The following is a 19215-nucleotide window of genomic DNA, read 5'->3' as shown; positions in this document are numbered from 1 at the left end:
GATATAAATATAATGTGCTTATAATATGCATTTGAAAGCATGAAGGGAAAGGATATGCAAAGACCATTTAAATGATCTCCAGCTTCAGGTTTTTAAAAAGTATGGAATGTACAGTTCAGTACCAGCAAAAATACACAGAAAAATAATTTGCTTTGAAGTTGTGCAACATGTGTTTTCTCCAGGAGGAGAACTTACATGGGACACAGGATCTGTTTGAAAAAAGGCTTGGTAAACTGAGAAACAGGAAACCTGGAAGAGCTTAGGCATGCATTTTACTGTCAAATTTTCTCTGTCCCTGTTCCCTCCCCCTTAAGCTTTTAGAAGATGTAAACAATTTTGGTGCAGCATATAAACAGGAAAAAAAATGCCAATTCCATCTACCTACCTTTTAATGATCTTCTGGTTCATTTAAAAAAACAGTGGCATACAGAACCTAGAAAATTGGCACAAGCTAGCAAACCTAGAATGAGAACCACCATCCCAGCTGTAGCCTGGGACAGAATTATTTTTAATCCCTTTGCCACTCCCCCCCACTTTTACTGCCTTTACACCTCTCTCCTCCACCAGGTTACCCCCACCATGGAATCATTTAGAGGGATTATACAGATTACAAATTAATTCCTGGTTAAATATCAGCTACATTTGGTGAGCTGCTAACATTTGTTTGACAGAAAATATTCTGCCACTTCAGCTTTTATGTGCTGGATATCAATTATGCAGACAAAATTCTTCTCTCTTTTGGACATACCTGAAGGATGAGGGACTCTTTATCACCTTCTAATCGTGCCAGCCTTTCTTGATAAGTTTCATTATTGGATGAATGATGGTTCACCTGTGACTGGGAGGAGAAAAAAAAAGCGCTGTGAGAATTTTTACAGTTAAAGTTTCAAGAAACAATTAATAAAAGTTTTGTATATTAAGCAGTTCTTACAAGACAAAAAAAAAAAAAATGAAATATAGATCAGAACTGTTTATTTCATGTGTATTAAGCCTGTAATGTACGTTAAAAAATAATGTACATTAAGAATGTACCTTTTTTAAGCTGTATTCTGAATACTCTCTCATTTACAGCATTCAAAAGTGGTAAATTAATATGACTGATATTTTCTAGAAAATTGTAATTTCAATGGAAAATACCATCTTACCAAAACAAAACCCATTTAATTTGAAATATCTATTCTCCACAGTAATGAATCTTGTATTTATTGTCAAGTGGTAAAAATTGCTATAGGTGTATTATTCCTAGAAATTACTGAAAGAAAATTACAAGTTTTTTGTTGGCAAATAACAATTTATTTAAAGGATCAAATTCTTATCAGGAGCTACTTTAGCCACCCAATTACTTAGGGACTTCTAAAAGGCTCTAGGGAGCAAAACCTTTTAAAATATGGCCTGTCCTTAACTATTATACCCCATTTCCTATGAATTTTATTATTCACATAGAAACACCACCATTAAAAAAAATATCTGTGGATTTCTTTAAGTTTAGAAGAGTCTCCTCAGTTCATCCTGCAACATTGTGGGAAAGGAGCTGCTTGCTCAGAGCATCAAAAGTAACCTGAGCACCCAGAGGTTGATTTCCCAGCTCCACTGCAGGCACTGCATTTCTGCCAGGGAACTCAACACTCAGCCTGGATTTTCAGCTCACACAGGAATCCAAGGAGCTCCCCTCCACTGCAGCTGACTGCTCATTTATAGTTTCTTGCACAATGGCACCAATACAATTATAATCCTCCTCCCCAGATGCCTTTTTTTTTTCAACTCAACATTTGCGAACAGATTTTTAATTAAATATATTTATAGCTTCTTAATCTATACTGAGGCCAACAGGCCCAAACCTAAAACAAAAGCTGAAAATAAACACGGTGCTAGTTAACTCAAATCAAGAAACCAAATTTTTATCCTATCAAAAGATGCTTTTCAAGCCATAAAGTGCTGAACTAGATATAAGTGTGGCAATGAATACAAGTGTGGCACCTTTGTAAGCTGAGAGAAACCAAGCACCCTTGTCTCTGATTATTTGAAAGAAATTGAGAAGATCACTATGGCACCAATAAACAGGGGCTGAAAGATGTCTGAAGAGATCTTCTGGTTCACTATTCTGTCCTAGGGCTAATGAATATTTGGAATATTCTTGTTTTGTCTTCTTCTAAAGACACCCAGGGATGGAACTCACAGCTCCTCCATCTACTTCCTCCCTACCCATCATGAGAGCATTTTTCTTTGTGCTCAATCTGAATCATCTCTTCAACTTCATGGTTATCATACCACCATAAACTAAAACATAGGTCCTTCCATTCACTTCAGAGATTTTTGATATATTTGAAGATTATCTCTACATCTCTAATTAGCAGGTCCCTCTTCATGCTGTGAAAGAAAATATGAGTTTTTCTGTCTTTTCCTCAGAGATTAATTTTTCAAGATTCATTTTGTTGCTTTCTTTTTGTTCCTCTTCAGTGACTATTTCCCAACTTCTTCTGAAATTAAAGGCTTAAGAGCAGACACAGGACTCCAGCTGAAACTGGCTTGAGTGGCAAAACCTTTTCACAGACTCCTGGGCCATATTTATTTCCATATTAAACATACAGTAAAATTCATATCTTTTCAGCCTAGGACCTATAACTTCCAGATCCTTTTAAAATGCTTTTATTTAGCTGCCAGCCCATTCTTCATTCTGCTTTTACTCCAGGTTTCTGCTTAAATGTATAACTTTGAGCAAGTCTGTGCTGACTTGCATTCTATTTTTTATACTCTTTTCCCGTGCATCTGGCTCTTATGTTTTAACCATAGCTGCAAGGCCCTTGACTAGAATCACCTCTAAATTCAATAATCTTGGTCTTTTGTGCCTGTTTAAGGGGCCAACAGGGACACTGAAAACAGAATGTGCAGGTGCTCACTCCACACCTCACTTAACAGCACTCATCATCAAAAGAGGAACGTGTAAACTCTACTCAAAATATACTTTTGTCACAAGGTTTTGACCAAGTTTTAGGGATCAAGACCTCACAGAAGTGGCTCTAAATATGCAGGTGTGAGGTCAGCCAGAAAGGCCTCAGATAAGCACAGGAAGGTACAGTAGACAGAAAAATGACCTGCTAAATAAAAGTGTCTGATTGATGTACAACAGTTGTTTGAGCCTCGGTGATTCTTTGTGGCACGTATAAAGACAAGATAAAACAGTGTAACATGAACCAAGGCCATCTGTGGATGGCTGGGGAGCATTCTACAGTTGTGAGAGCCAGGACTGAGAGGAAACTGAGCAAGATGTCACATGTAGCAGCAGAAAATAAATACAGGACCCGAAGCACAAAAAACACGAGACCACAGCTTGCTCTAAGAGCTCCCAAACAATAAATGAACACTGGTCATGTGGTCACACAGGTCTAAAAGGCTGAATTTGCAGGATTTCCTATAAAGTTGTTACTTCAGAAGATCCAGTATTACTGACCAAACTGTTGCATGGGCTAGACAAATTATAAGGCAAATATGTTAACTATGCCTCCTCCAATGAAAGAATGAGAGAGATTGCACAAAACACATAAAAAAGTTTATGATAACAAAGTAGAAGGGGAGATATGCTAAGGCAAGGTAGCTAAAAATATGCTGATGGCAGTACTACTGCAGATAAAAAATCAGCTGCATGCCATAAATACTTTGCCTACAGGAATCATAGAATTCTTAAGACTGCAAAAGAGTTTTAAGATTATCAAGTCCAAGCAGCACCACCATCATTTTCACCATAAAACAATGTCCTCAAGTACCACATCTACACATTTTTTAAACTCTTCCAGCAATGATGTCTCCAACATTTCCCTGGGCAGTCTGTCCCCATGTTCTACAACCCTTTTTGTGATGAAATTTTTCCTAGCATCCAATCTGAACCTCTCATGGCACTATTTCAGCCATTTCTCTCATCCCGTCTCTGGCTGCCTGGGAGGAGAGGCCGATCCCCACCTGGCTCCACCCTCCTGTCAGGTGCTTCCAGAGAGTGACAAAGTCACCTCTGAGCCTCCTTTGCTGCAGGCTGAACATCCCCAGCTCCCTCAACTGCTTCTCAGAGGGCTTTTACCCTCCAGACCCTCCCAGCTCCACTGCAGCCCCTCAATGTCCTTCCAGAACTGAGGGGCCCAGAGCTGGACACAGCACTCGAGGCCTGGCCTCAGCAGCGCCCAGCACAGGGGACAGCCACTGCCCTGGCCTGCTGGGGACACTATTTCTGTGCCATTGGCCTGCTGGGGACAATATTTCTGTGTCGTTGGCCAGCTGGGGACAGTATTTCCGGTGCCATTGGCCCTCTTGGCCCCCTGGGCACAGCTGGCTCATGTTCAGTCCTTCTCAGCCAGTATCCCCAGGTCCTTTTCTCTGCCCAGCCATTCTGTCCCCAGCCTGTAGTGCTCCACAGGGTTGTTGTGAGCCAAGGACAGCATCCAGAACCTGGCCTCGTTGAATCTCACACCATTGGCCTCGGCCCATCTCTCCAGCCTGTTCAGATCCCTCTGCAGGCCTTCCTGCCCTCCGGCAGATCAACACTCCTCAGTGCTATCTTTGTCCTTACTGTGTGTGCACTCCATCCCCCATCCAGATCATCAATAAAGGCACCAAACAGGGCTGGGTCCAACACTGATCCCTGGGGAACACCCCTGGTGACAGTCCCCAACTGGATGTGGCACTATCCACCACCACTCTGTGCCAGGACATCCCACTGAAGTGTGGTTTTACCCACTGAAGAGTGACCTGTCCCAGCCATGGGAAGCCAGGAGCTGCAAAGAATTTCTTGGAGCACCTGTATTACAGTCTCCTCAGAAATTCTGAATTTTGGATATACTTTACTGCCCATCAGATGGCAAGAGATATTAACCTAAAAAGTTTCCAGGAACAATTCCAAATCAGCTGTAACTCCCAGTTCTAGAGAAAGAAAAGAAAAAGAAAGCTTTCCTTTTTTTTTGGGGGGGGTGTCAAAATGCATTCCATCACCTGCTTTAGCTTCTTCATTTTTATTTTCCTAATCTCTCTTTGGCTCACTGATTTAATATGAAAATAATATTGGAAAGTTGCTGGGAAGGTCTAAGTATCACTTACATGATCCAGTCATTACTGAGTCCTCTTCCAAGAAAAAGGCTTGAATTTTCTTTCTCATGTGACACACAAAATTTCAGACTTTGGAGAACAATTCAGTAGCTTTGATTTAAAACGGGGATAACCCGCAAAAGTACCAAAGGATCTGGCAAGAAATGTTGATCAGTTGATGTTCTCCTCAGGTGTGCCTTTTCAGCACCAAGAATCTCCAACACAGCTCATTTTAACCCTAACCCCTCCAACTTCTGAAGCTGGTCAGCAAGTTGTGACTCAGAAATTTGTCACCGACACATGGATCTCACCCTGGGCTGTGGAGAGGGGAGGAGCTGGGAAAAGAAACCTGGCAGTCACTTAAAGTGCTGATTTGTGAGCTTTTTCAACACGTCACCCGCCTCTGTGAGGAGACAGATTATGTCATAACCCTCTTCTCTTCCTCAGCCACATGGATCACCTTCTGCTCCACTGATACTTGCATAGGATGCCTGTGGTAATGATAATACTTGTATTAATGTATTAATTAAGATTAAGGACATGCTTGATGTGCTGCTTTTTGTTGTAGTTTAGAAGCTGAAAACAAGGAGGATGGCCAGCTGAGTCCAGGCAGTCAGCTTTACCACAAAAAAATGCACTGCATTCCAACACCAGAAAATGCACACTGCATTCTCTCCCCAGCCTGTTTGGAGTTGACAATGCTTACAAGTGCATGGTTTTTCCACCTCTGTAGCAGTCTTTTTGGTCACTAGAATTATGGTCTGAGTCACAAGGAGTTGTGTTATGATGAGTGATGAGTGAGCAGCTTACACAGTAAACATTTTTATTTGCCTCTGACTGTCGAAGCAAAAATTTAATCTCTTGGCATGTTAGTGCTACCTTAGACACACACCCATCTCAATGTATGTGCATTCCCTCAGTTACCTCAAAGGAGGAGGAGAGGGCTGGAACACAATTTCTGGATCTATAACTCTTGCCTTTCATCTGAAGGCAATTAGTAAATCAACAGCAGGATTTTTTATTTGCCATTGTTGCTGGTTGCTTAAATGAAAGTAGCAGTCACTTGAAAAAAGCTGACAGTGCATAGTCTGAAACTAAGCAAAGACAGAGCTAGGTAAATTTTGGTAGTCCTTAAACCAAATGAATTTTTAAACAAATATTTTTATTTTATCTGGATAATTTTTCTAAATACCTATTTTTTTCCTCCAGACAGTTACATGTCTTAAAAGAAAATATCCTTACAGAAGCCACAAGATTCACCCACAATATCTTGAATTTAATGGCTTCATCATGGGTTTGATCACCCCACCTCTTGCTAGTACAGGTTAAGAATCTCATCCAGAAAAAAAAGAAAGGCATAAAACCAATGTACACCAATTTCAGGCCAGCCATCAGCTCTGTGCCACACAGCTTGCAGTTAATATTAGCATTTATGTTAATCATTTTGGGCTATAAATACTTGTCTATGTACCAAAATATAGGTTGTATGGTGTTTATCTGGAATGGTGTCTTCTAATTAAGGTTGGGTGGAGAGATAAGAATAAAGTAACAGAAGGACACAAAATTGTATGTGAACCCTCTAAGCCAAGTCCATTGGGAGAACAAAAGAATCTTTGTTAAAAACCAGACACTTCCAGGTAGTGGGGGTATCTCAAGTCCCTTAGTTTGCAAATGAAACTTTTAACAGATCCACACTCAGGCCCTGTGGAAGAACCCTGTATTAATTACCTGCAAAACCCTTCCCCCAGACTGCCCAGCACTGCTCTATGACTGTGCTGCTGGCCAAGCTGTGAATTTAAAAGCACGATGTTTATACACAAGGAATTTGTGAATTTAAAAGCACAATGTTTATACACAAGGGATTTGTGAATTTAAAAGCACGATGTTTATACACAAGGAACATCCCCTGCCCTCCCTCCTTGTCCACATGCTCTCAGGTTTTCCTGCCACCACTTTCTCAATCCCTCTGGCCACTCTTGGGCCAGCATTTCCACAGGTCATGTGGACACCAATAAAGTCCAGTGGAAAGAGCTGGAGAGTGGTGACACATTATTTCAGTTTGATCTAAATAATATTTTTTCCCCTGCTGCCATTGCAAGATGCCACTGTACACATTATCTTACAAGAATTCTGCTTAAAACCAGACCCTCCATTATGAGCATTTGAAAATAGCAGTTGTAGCTGTTGTTTTGCCTGCCTGGATCTCGTGGTTTTGATTTTTGTTTGCTGCCCTAACCCAGTCCAAGCCACAGATACCACACAAACCCAGCCTAGCCAACCCCTGCAACATCAAAACCCATCTGGGTCTCTGAAGTGATTTCTGCTAATGATGAAATTTGAGCCAGCTCTGGCATACTTCACCAAGGCTTTATGGAAGTCTGCTGCAGTTATTCTCTGTTAAATGCCACATGTTACTCTGAAAGCAACTCACAATTTCATTATCAGCCAAAAAGCAACAGTTTATGATTGCAGAAACTGAAATCTTTATGTGCTGTAACAGTCAGTGCCAGACTCTGTGAGACATTGGGATTCTTGGACGGGAGGACTGATCAAGCAGCTTAGATTGTTTCAACTTTTTTGGTTTCTAAATCACTTGTCAAAGGAATTTGGGAGCAGACTGCTTAAAGTCCTCTGGGAACAATGCAGGATCAGTCTCAGTCCTCCTCCTTTCCCACCCATGTGCTCACCCCTTTAAAGGGCTTGCAAGGAAAAGCAGCAGTATTGATATTCTCCTTAATGTACCTGACATAAAGGGAATTACATGCAGCAAAAGCAGGAGCATTGTTAATTCCTGTAAAACCTCGTGCTCCATTTGAACACCGTGTCCTTTCTGAGCACAGCCCTCAAGCTGAGGGCAGCAGACCTCATTAACCTTTTTGTTAGCAAACATGTCTTCACAGAAATGAAATTTCTGGAAGCAGGAGTGGCAGACACGCTGTATCCATAACCTCATTTAAATAGCAAATTAATATGTGAGCTCAAAAAACGTGTTTTAAAATAAATAATTAGCTTTAACTGCACAGAGCACAGGTTAAACTAAGAGTATAATGTTACCAGCAGCTACTTCCTGTTGCCTCTTCACTGTCCACTCACTTCCCATTTAATCCCCTCCACAAATGTGAAGTTTCCAGAATCTGATGCAAATATTTGGTAAATTAACTTCAGGATGCTCAAGCTCTTATAAAAGACCAACACATCGTTGATATTTTACACTCATTCATGAAACTACCCAAAAGAAATGCTCCTAATCACATTTCACATTAGAATTGACAGATATTTTGTGTTTATACAGCTAGTAAAAAACCAAGAGAGCATTTGTATTCATGTGTGCATATATATAGACAGGCAAGAATTTGCAGGAAAAGTACACACAGGTTAAAACAGATTTTTAAAGAATAAGGAGAGAATGTGCTTCTTTCATGACACACAAATCCATATTCTAATTTAAAAAACCAGCCTATTCTGAGGGATCTAGTCATATCCCATTCATGGATTTTTCTAACACTGAAAAATAAATACTCAGATCATAAAAAACCGTAAAAGCTGACAAAGTGTTTTTTTCAACGTGATGAGAGAACTGCACAAACCTACTTTTAAAAAAAGAAGACAAAGACAATTTCATGCAGTCAATCCATGTCTGGGCAGTTCATCAACAAAATTTACAAAATTAACAGCCTTGCCTTTAAAAAAACAAACCCCATCTTTTTAGCAGAGTAACAGGCACAGAAGAAAACCACCACCATTTTTACCCGAGACAAAGGCATCCCGAGAGGTCTCTCACACAGCTACCCCGATGAAGAATCACTTAAGTGGAGATCTGGTGCAGAAAACTTTTCCCTTTAAAGCACAACATGGTAAACAAGAGCCTCTCCTCTCTTTTGCTATATGTTGTTACCATGCAGGATTTGTTTTGCTGCACTGCAATCCCCGGAAGGCACGAGCACTTGCCAGAATCTATTGCCATTTGCTCAAAGTTTGATCCTAGAGTTTCATTTTTAAAGACAAAGACAGCTGATTTTCTCCCCCCTCCCTAAGCCTCCTCCTCCTACACCAAGGCACGTCTTTGATTCACCTCTCATGAAGAAACTCACACCATTTAAAGTCTGAGGCACTGTATGAGTTTCTTTTCGCCAAGCAGAGAATCCTCACTGAGATTTTGCTAAATGTGCGTTTAGAAAGAGCAAACAAAGCCCAGCAAATCACTTACCCTCTTTAGCCACGTGAAGTGCTTGTAAATATCAATCTCACCATCCATGCTTTGGGCCCATCTCAGCAGTCACATTCCCAGGGTTAAAAGAAACTTTTGGAAGCAAGCGCTCTGCTTTGTTCTACAGGATGTAGCTGTGATTTCTTCCCCTTTCAACCCTCAACTTCTGAAATTTTCAGTGCCTGGTCATATTTGAAGCAGAAATCCCCTGCCCCTGTCCCACAAGGCTTATCCCAAAGGCTTCTCACAGATGTATATATAACACACAACTGTATAAACTTCAGGCTCCCCCCCCAAACATCTGGTTTTTTTAAACAGCAGATCGGTTTGCAGCAAGAACAATGCAAGCCTAAAAACTTTAAAAAGATAACTTGCTAAATGATCTTTAAAAAAGGATCTTTCGAGAACAGCATCAATCTGCAGGAACTGTTCCCCTTTAATGCTGAATAACAAGCTAAAAATTATTAAGCTGTCACTGAGAAACTATTCTCAAGTAGTGCTTTCTCTGGCTTTCTGTTTCAAGAGTGGCTGGAACTCATTACCAAAGACCCCCTATTTCCTGTCTCTGTTCTGCTCCCTGTTTATCGTAACACTACTCAGCCTTCTCAATTTATTTCAGGCTCAGACTAAACCTAAAAATAAGTTCTGCTTTTTGAATTACTTGCCTGTCCTCTCAAAAGATATTATAAAAGGGGAGGAATTCAAGGACGATCCTGTGAATAAGATAATGATCCCATAAACACTGCTATTGCCAAAGAGGCGATTTTCCATCCTAACAGAAGATGATGATACCCTTCCAAGATATTTGTCTGCTCCTGCTGAAGCTGAAATCTCACAACATGGCAACTTTTCAAACTTGCAACACCAAGATAAATACGTGTGCAACGCAGCGCTCTGGCAAGAAGGGAAGTTTAAAGCGTTGCCTGTTATTGCGGTGTCCTCTAGTGCCTCCACACAGCAGTTATCCATAACTCCTCATTTTTCCCAATAAAACTCCAGTTTCCAGTGTTGTTTCTCTCCCTAGTTCAAAGTGGCTTTGGCCTTAAACCAGGCAGCTGATTGTTACACACACAAGGACAGCTGCTTGGGCAATGTCTCCTTAGGCCCAAAGGCAGCTGCCCCCACGGAACCTTTGTGATCATCTCAGAACATTTGCTTATCTCCTCACTGCCTTCAGCTCCTACAGCCAGACTGCCCCCTGGGCTTAGGGAGCCACCAACCAGCAGCTGGGAAGAACCAGTGCCAAGGCTGCCTGTGGTACTTATGTTATACACAAAGGACTCAAAGTCTGAAGCTGTAGAAGGCCTTTCCTACAGGGACCAGCCTCACTCGGGCACCCACCCACACTCCAGACTGGGAAAGTCACAAATATGTGACAAAATTTCTTCAAGGGGATGTGGGTTTTTAATATTTCAACCATTTCTTGGTGCTTTTAACCTGATGGGGCTCTTTTGAGAGCCTCCTACAACACAAGGTAAGAGAGAAGGATATAAACCTGGACTTTCAGTTCCCTTCATATACTTATTATCTGTTCTTACCTAAAGTTACATGACAAGAAAAACATGACAATTTTTTCTGTCACTGCTACAAGGCTTCTAAAGGTGCTGGGATACCTAAAATCACCAACAAATGTGAGGACAAAAGACCTGCCTGTTTCCAAAAGCAATGCTACAAGACAGATCTGACTTGGGTTGCCCTGAGCATAGAATATACTTATTTTATGCTGTCTGAAAATGGATGAGAGGAGTTATTCTTGAATAGCTAATACTGTCTGGAAGAAAATCTTAATGCATCATCAACAGTGCATTAAAAAAAAATAAATTACTTAATAGAGTACATTTCCCTGTGCATGACAGCTGACATGTCATGGCTGACAAGCTGGAGACAGAATAGGGGTTGTCTTGACATTAAACAAGAATGCCCAACAGTATAAAGCATTTTTTTCCCCAAAAAACCTTGATATCTAATTATGGAGACTAGAAAATACATTCAGCTTTATCTCACAGCTTGCACATCCCATAATACCACCACTACGGTACCTTAAAGTTCCACATTTCATCCATTTCAAAGCATGGGCTCCAAGACTCCCATTTCAGTCTTATTCAGGGAAGAAGGAAATGCCTCTCTTAAAACATTCCACCACACTTTATCAGCTAATGACTTTGTTTTTAATTTTTAAAACTACAGAAAAACTGTGTTACTGAACTATCTAGTGCCCCAGTGTGGCACCTGCATCCTTTTCCCCTTTGAAAAATATTAAAAATGACAACATACCTTACTTCTACCTTGTCACTTGTGCTGGAGATCATGAGAAGGAGCCTTGGTTTCTGTGAGTCATTCTTCCTGATTAAAAGGTGTCTGAATTTTCTGCATCTTATCAGCCAGAATGTTGACAGCATACATTCCAGACAGTCACATGCTCTCTGGGAGCCTGTCACCTGCATTCTGAACTTTACATCCTGTTTGAGCTTTGGCCTGAAACTCTCAGAAACCAGCTGAATGCAAATCTCTTGCCCCGGATTTGCTTAGAATGCTTTTCCATTTCACTGGGAAAGCAGGTTAGCTTCTCTCGGCAATGGGAAAATAAGGAAAACACATTGCACTCTCACCATTGCTTCATCAGGTTACCACTGTATGTTTTTCTTATTTTCAGGAAATTCAGGTCTGTGTGTAGCTCTTCACTGAGCACCAGTTTCTGGCTCAGTGGAGAGCTAAAAACAAAGAAAAACAAAGTTCCACTACAGAACCACCACCCTCAAGTGTTACTCTAGAGAGAGGCTGATCCAGCTTTTGCTCTCTTGCACCCATCAAATTGTCTGTTTTCTCCAGGGCTGTCCCCAAAAGTAAAAGAACACACACATTATGGCAATACAATGTAGGGCACTAAAATATTTCAAGTTAGCAAAGTTTACATGCTCCATTAGCTGTATGATAACCCATCACGGTTTATTTGCCAGTTCCCTACTTCCATAGCAAACTGCTGACTGCTGCCAGACTTCATCGGACTAAAAACTCCATTTGCAGGACACCAAAGGTGCCAGCCCAAGAACTTTTAGCAATTTCACATTTTTGTGCTGTAAAGTCAAAAACAAAGCCCACTCCAGCACGTCAAACACTTCAAACAAGGCTTGCAGTCTCTTTTAAACAGCAAACAAACGTGCTGCAAGGGCTTTGAAACTGAGAGCAAAAACGCTTTAAATGATCAGCTACACTGATGTCCCTCCATTCCACTATGAAGAGACAAGAAAACACCCAGAAATCCTCCTAGAGCTGTGGAGGGAAAGGCACTGTCTGGTGTTTTCCCTCTTCTACCAACACTGAGCTGAAGAAGCACAGAGCTTTTCCACCACTCTTCCTCCTCTTTCTCCCACCCAGCAAGGGCCCTAGGGACACAAAAATTATATTTAGTAGCCCTGTTTTAGCAATTTTACATTTTATTTGTGGCAAAATGTAGGTTTTGGTGCAGCACAGATGCAAATGGTCAATCTTGTTCTTCTATTGTCTCTGAATCTCCTGGGAAATTAAAGGGCAAAGGAATAGGAGGAGTCAGAGCAGCCCTCCAGGTCTTCCTTTTCATCAATAATTTCTAGATTGTTCTGGTTTCAATTTTATATTCCCATCAGCCCCTGAAAACACTAAAAGAACTTACACTTGCTCTCTTAGAAATGAAGCGTCCAGGTTTGCATCCTCCCAGCCTCGTCAGGGGAGCCCAGTGAGCATGGCCATGCTAAAAAAATTTACTAATTCCCAAGAATTATTATATTAATTGTTAATAATGGATTCAATATTATTAAATTAATAATATAATTATTATTAAATTAATAATATTAATATTAATAGTATTAATAATATTAATACTATTAAATTAATATTATTAAGCAATAATGAATTAATAGTAATATTAATTAACAAAAATATTATTTATGTAATAATAATAATAACTAAAACAATATAACATAATAATAATAATTATTATTATTAGTAGTAGTAGTATTAGTATTAGTATTATTAGTATTATTATTATCAACTGTTCCTACATATCTTCCTCTGCATACGTTTTTTTTTTTAATTTTGTTTTTCCCCCCAGTCCTAGTGCCTGGGCTGCTTTGGAAACAAAGGGATTATGACCAGATTTTAAATGGGAAAATGTTTTCACTATGCCAATTCACATGTGTTATTCTCATGGTTCAGAATAATGAGAGGGCTTCAGAGTGAAAAAAGAGAGAGAAAATATGGGAATACTTGTGTATAGAGAAACTCAGGCCATTTATGTAGAAGACAATGGAGGAAGAAATCCCTTTTTCATGGCAAAAATGGCTTCAGGAATCTAGATGAAATATTTCCTGCAAGAAAAATTGTCTTAGAGTATTAATTGTGACTGACTGATAACGTCTACGTGACAGAGAAAGGAGAAACTCTTGGAACAAAATTTAAAAAAATACACTGCATTCTGTAGATGAGCATGCTTGCTTTACTTATGCTTGTGATAATTTAAAAATAATAAACAGTATCCTGGGAATCAGACAAGAAATAACATTTTGCAGATGCACAAATAATTCTTTCCCAGCATAAGACACACTCAATCCTAAGGCCTTACACTTGTTGATGAAAATCAAGAATCAGACTTGGCTCAGGGTTAGACAGGCTTTTTTAATGTAAGAAACCTGATTTCTGTTTTCACACAAAATATAAAAGATATTTCCTACTTAACAGAGCATCAACATCACTACGAGCACTTCCCCAGTTATTTGCAGAGTACACTGGTATGTAAAGAAAATAATTAAAGATATTTAATTTCATCCTACCACGCAACACATTACAATGTCAGGTTTAGTTTCCTGTCTCAAATGCTTCAAAGCACTGCTGAAACTACTAAAGCTGCAATAAATGAGGATGTGAGACACTTGAAACAGGATATTTACCAAATATTTGGATACACACCAATACAATACCAGGTAACAGTTTGCCTCTCCTCTCTATGATGTACATCAGATTTTTCTTTTCTAAATTTCAGAATGGAAAAAATAGTAAAAAAAAAAACCAAAACCATCAAAATAGAATAAACTGCAGATAGACCTTTAAAAGTCCTTATTTCTGATAAGGAATAGACAAATATTCTTTTCCCTTTTTTTCTTAAGCATTTTATTACTGAGGAAAATTAAGCCTGTTGTTCCCAACTTCTGGAAAAGAACAGGATGTCAACATGTTTAGAAAATTTGGCCAAAATAAGTGGGTTTTTTTCTTATTTCAGAATGGTCACAAAAGCTGAAAAAATATTTAGTTTCCTGTTATTAGCATACTAATCCAAAAGAGAATGAAATAACTTTGTTGTGGATACAATATTGCTATGTTTCTCATAACCAATAAAATTTAGCAAGTTTCAATAGGTTAGCCTATCCATCCAGATTGTGTGAAATGTGAATAGGGTTTATACAGAGAAATACTTCAAAGTTATGCCCTTCTTCTATTGTGCAAATAATGCCTCCAAATCAATACAGGGACTTTTTAAAATGAAATTTTGTCTTCAGTTTCTCTATGTAACCTCTACACCTTTTCTGTCAACACCATTGTTTAAGGAAACAATTTACTCTCACCAATCCCTCTGTTAATTACTTTATGAAAAGCATTTTCCAATGTTTCCTGTAGCTCCACTTGAAAAATGCATTTATACACCAATGTTTGTTAAATGAATACTGTGTGTAACATTTAAATCAGTGAAAAGTATGCAGCTGGAGATTGTAGTGAGATCAGAAGGTAAGATGGAAAAAGGACTCCATGAATAGCATCACACAAAAGGAAAGATGAATTAGTGAGATATTCAGCCACTTAGTGCAAAGGAAGGCACTGAAGCCAAGAGCTGAATGAGACTTGTACAAATGGAACTGAAGAAAGTGCATGTCTGAAGGATAACTTGCAATTTCTACACAAAATCCTGGCTTCATACAGAGTATTTCACTGACAGCATCAAGGTGTGGGTAGGCCACATAGCTGAGGATTGCACTTCATAGATGTCAGGAGAGTACCTTGAATCTTGGAAAACTAACATAAAATACAGTTATTTTATAATATTTATGATATTTCTGTTATAGCAGGAATACCACCTGTCTTCCATGAGTGCTCTCAGCCTCAGGCCACAACTCAATCCTGTTTAAGCACTTCTGCTCACTGTAGTTTGAGGTGGCTCTGTTAAACACTACTGATCCTTACAAAGGTGAAAGAAAATGACATTTTAAGAAAGAGATCTAAATCAGTCCTATCCACTGCAAAACTCTTTTAGACTTCTATCAGTTCTTCACATAGAGGAGACCTTACTTCTTCTGAGAGCAGTCAGAGGTGAGGGGGTTGGTTCCCAGACAAAGTAATCACAGAACTTTGGAAAAATCAGGCCTGGTTTAGAAAAGTCCCATGCAGGCTCTGTGCACCTGCAGTTCCACTGTCTCCAAGGCATTCTCTGGTTTTCCTAAATTTCTGAACCCATGAAGAGCACCTCTCTGCTGGCTCTGGTGTCCTGTGCATTGCTCTGAAACACCTGGGGAGCCCTGAGAGAAGCAGATTTTCCAGGCCTGGACTGGAAAATCTTGGACCTTGCATCATCAGTTCACCAAGAGGGAGGATTGGGATATTCACCTTTCAGCTCTGAGTCCTTCTCAGAAAACAGAGCCCATCTAATGTTTCAAGCTGGCAAAAATAAACACGCATGCTTATGGAGTGACTGCTTTTCCACACTGTCCCAAGCAGGCCCTGCTGCTCCCTTTTCAATCCAACATGTGCTGGTATCTCTTGGCAGTGGGGAGATGCAGCTATAAATATCTCCATCAGGACTCCCAGCAGCTGAGTTCTGCAGCCAGATCTCCCAGCAGATAAATGACTGTAACTGGTGTTGCTCAGAATACATTCCCTTCCCACTCAGCTGTTGCTGAAAAATGCTATTGATACTTTTATAAAAGCCTGTTTTCAAGTGCCTGGAAGTGCCCTGAATTCAGTCATTTTCTGCCTCTCCTCTGGAAGGGTGATCCTGTGAAATGAATCTTGGACAAAAGTGAAATAGAGAGACCAGTGATTATGTTTCAGCAGAGCACTTTAACACATGCTTAAAATAAAACTTTGAAGTGATTTCCAAACTCCACAAGCTCCATTGAGTCAGAATTCTGAACTGGGCTTGACTGTTTTCACTCAAGTCTTTGTTAAGACACTGGAGAAAAATATTCCTTGATTTTAACCCACACTGGAAACAATCTCTTTTGAACATTAATTATGAGCTATTAGCAACTAATACTGTAAAGAATTTGTCCTGTTTCTTGCTAAAAAGTCTCTGGTTTTACCACTAAAGAACAGATCCTCAAAAGAAACAAAGCACAGCACATATCATAAGGCAAACCACATTTATTAAAAATTGCTTCTACAGCATGCTCCTCTACTATTTCTTCTGCTCTTCTCTCCATTTCCTCAAATTGAGAATATTTAGAAATATTTTCTGAGTCAGGCTTCCAAAAAACCTTTGAATAATCAGGAAAATACTAATGAGTTTTCAAGCATTGGCATTTTAAGGGTCATTCTATAAAGCTACAAGATGGAGTGGTTTGCTTTAAGTATAGATGTTCCACTAGGAGGAAGATCATGTTTTGCAATCCTCAAAATGAGGCTTAAGGTCCATTGTAAGAACACAAGTGTTCCTCTTTACTCAAAAAAGGACTGCATAAAGGTAGATAGAATAAAACCTAGAATGAACAGTGTGGAAATTCATTTAGAGTTATGAAACTGTAACTAAATACATCCTCTTGTAGCTCACAAAGCCAAATTGTCACTGCAGCAGTTAATTTTTAATGATGAAATTACTATCTGCTTTGTGACAGGTCACATGGCCACTGCCAATACTGAAATATTTAACAAGAAACATGGATACTACCCATGAATTTGTTTTGTACAAACTCTCCCAGATAATCCCTAGGTCTTTGTGTCGTTTTTAAGGCCAAAGAATTTACAATCATAAAGCCATGTAAAACACTTCAGACATTCTCTTCAAGGTAGAAGTTTTTAATACAATTCCTAAGTACTTAAAAGTCTATAATTAATCACGTTTTCTGCCATTTTAGGTATGCCAAAAGATTTGTGAAACTACAGCAACTATAAAACACTCATTCCACAAGACACAGAATATTTCTAAATTCAGTGCTAACTTTGTCAAACCTATTTCATCTATCTCAAAGCAGGGACAGAACAGTTACTGTGTCTAGTTATTCTGTAAACTCAGGAACCTGAATTTTTCATATATCCCAGACCCCAGAAACAGGGAAAAAACCAAAAAAAAAGGCCTTTTTGAAAAGAACAGCTTAGTTCAACAGATGCTGTGCCTTGATTTTAGAGGAAACACCAAATCATTGTTGGCTACATAAGAAGAAGGAATTCAGCAGCTGGTCTCCAAAGAGTTAACAGGGAAGGTAATATCAGGTATGAAACATGAGGATTAAGTTTTCCTATTCTAGACATCTCTAAATTTTTCCACATCTTTGGTACTCACACCTAGAGCAGACCGGACAAAGAATATTAAAGTTACCACTGATTTAAAAAAAAATAGAATAAAAATTAAATTAATCTGAAACACCACTTGGTGACATTTGATGCCTGATAAATTCCAGAATTTGGTGCTATGGCCCTGAAGGCAGGTGAGACCAGGTGTAGTATCTATAAGCAGCAAAGAAACTGTTTGTTTCTTTGTACAAGAATACTGTTTGTATTCTTGATTAGCCATGGCACCTGAAATGATTTTTTGATACAATTTTCAACCACACTGAAGTGAAGGAGAACAACACACTTTCCTTGAAAGAAGCATACTTATTTGCTTTTAAGAACATGGAATGGCTTTTTGTATCTTTAGTTTCTAATGGGGACCTAATCAGGATAAGTTGGGAATATTCTTGGTGCCCATTTGAGTAAAATGTTAGAAACAGAGCAATTGCTGTAGTCTCTGAAGCTATTCAGCAACATGCTAGAGCAGCTCTCCAGCTGCAAAGGAAGGTGCATGGACCCCAAAAGTAAACAGATGTGCAATTAATCACTCACAGAAGAAAATCCCTCTCCATTTACAGCTGTTATTTAACCTGTAACAGCTCAAAACAATAAAATCTCAAAGGAATTATTTCACCCTTCACTGTTTGCTGCATACATTTCACATACAATGTTGGTTGCAATTCATATACTGCTACTGATATTAAGCAATCTTTTATGTAACTTTTCAGTTGAATACAACAATTAAAATACATTATTTTAATGGGCAGAATGCTTAGATGAGACAGTGGAGAATGTGCCACATCTGAGTGGTTTTTTTTTATGATATTCCAGCATTTCATAGAGTAATGATCACCAGACTGCCTTTGAGGCTTCCAGTGTGGATGGATTCACTGAGATGCAGAGATCTCATTGTTTAGAACTCACTACCTCAGCTATCCTGGCATACGACACATATTAAGTGCCACGTTTCATAGCTCTGAAATGGGCTGGAATGAAGGAAATTTCAGTGTGGGACACAACTATGAAATACATCTTTCATTTCATTTAATGAGCTGAATTTTATCAGTTTTCTTCCACAGCAATTACATGCATGCTTGCAAATTTTATTGGCATTTAAAAAGAAAAATTCAAGAAAGTTCTTCAAATATATAAGATTACTATCCATTTTCAAATAACAGTCACAGCAGCTGTGCACTACCCTCCCTCGACGCAGAGCAGTGCAGAATATTTGAAATGCAGTTACCTCTCCATGCTGCACTAGAGATACTCCAAACAGCACCTTCCCTGTTTTCTTGATTCTGAGTCCACACTGCCCAATTGCTCTGTCAAATGAATACTACTCTTGATACAGGTCCAATTTTACTGTGAACAACTCTGAAAAATCTGTCTTTTATGGACTAAACTCATCTCTTAGCTATCATAAAGATTAGAAA

The 19215-nt window shown here is 39.3% G+C and overlaps 1 protein-coding gene across 10 annotated transcripts in view; it reads right to left on the bottom strand.

Annotated features, from left to right (window-relative positions):
* Positions 1-19215, bottom strand: part of PPFIBP2 (PPFIA binding protein 2) — a 101647-nt gene that overhangs the window by 40988 nt on the left and 41444 nt on the right. For 7 of the 10 annotated variants that reach the window (XM_063160579.1, XM_063160581.1, XM_063160580.1 and 4 more), the window contains one exon: positions 749-838. In XM_063160579.1, the coding sequence (XP_063016649.1) occupies positions 749-838 (90 nt within the window). Of the gene's footprint in view, positions 1-748; positions 839-8816; positions 9005-9274; positions 9510-19215 lie in introns of those variants that run through there. The other 3 variants (XM_063160587.1, XM_063160589.1, XM_063160588.1) reach the window with 3 other exon arrangements.

This window comes from Melospiza melodia, chromosome 6 (assembly GCF_035770615.1).
Source record: "Melospiza melodia melodia isolate bMelMel2 chromosome 6, bMelMel2.pri, whole genome shotgun sequence".
In the NCBI taxonomy this organism is placed as follows: Eukaryota; Metazoa; Chordata; class Aves; order Passeriformes; family Passerellidae; genus Melospiza; species Melospiza melodia.
This window is presented reverse-complemented; position numbering and strand designations above follow the sequence as displayed.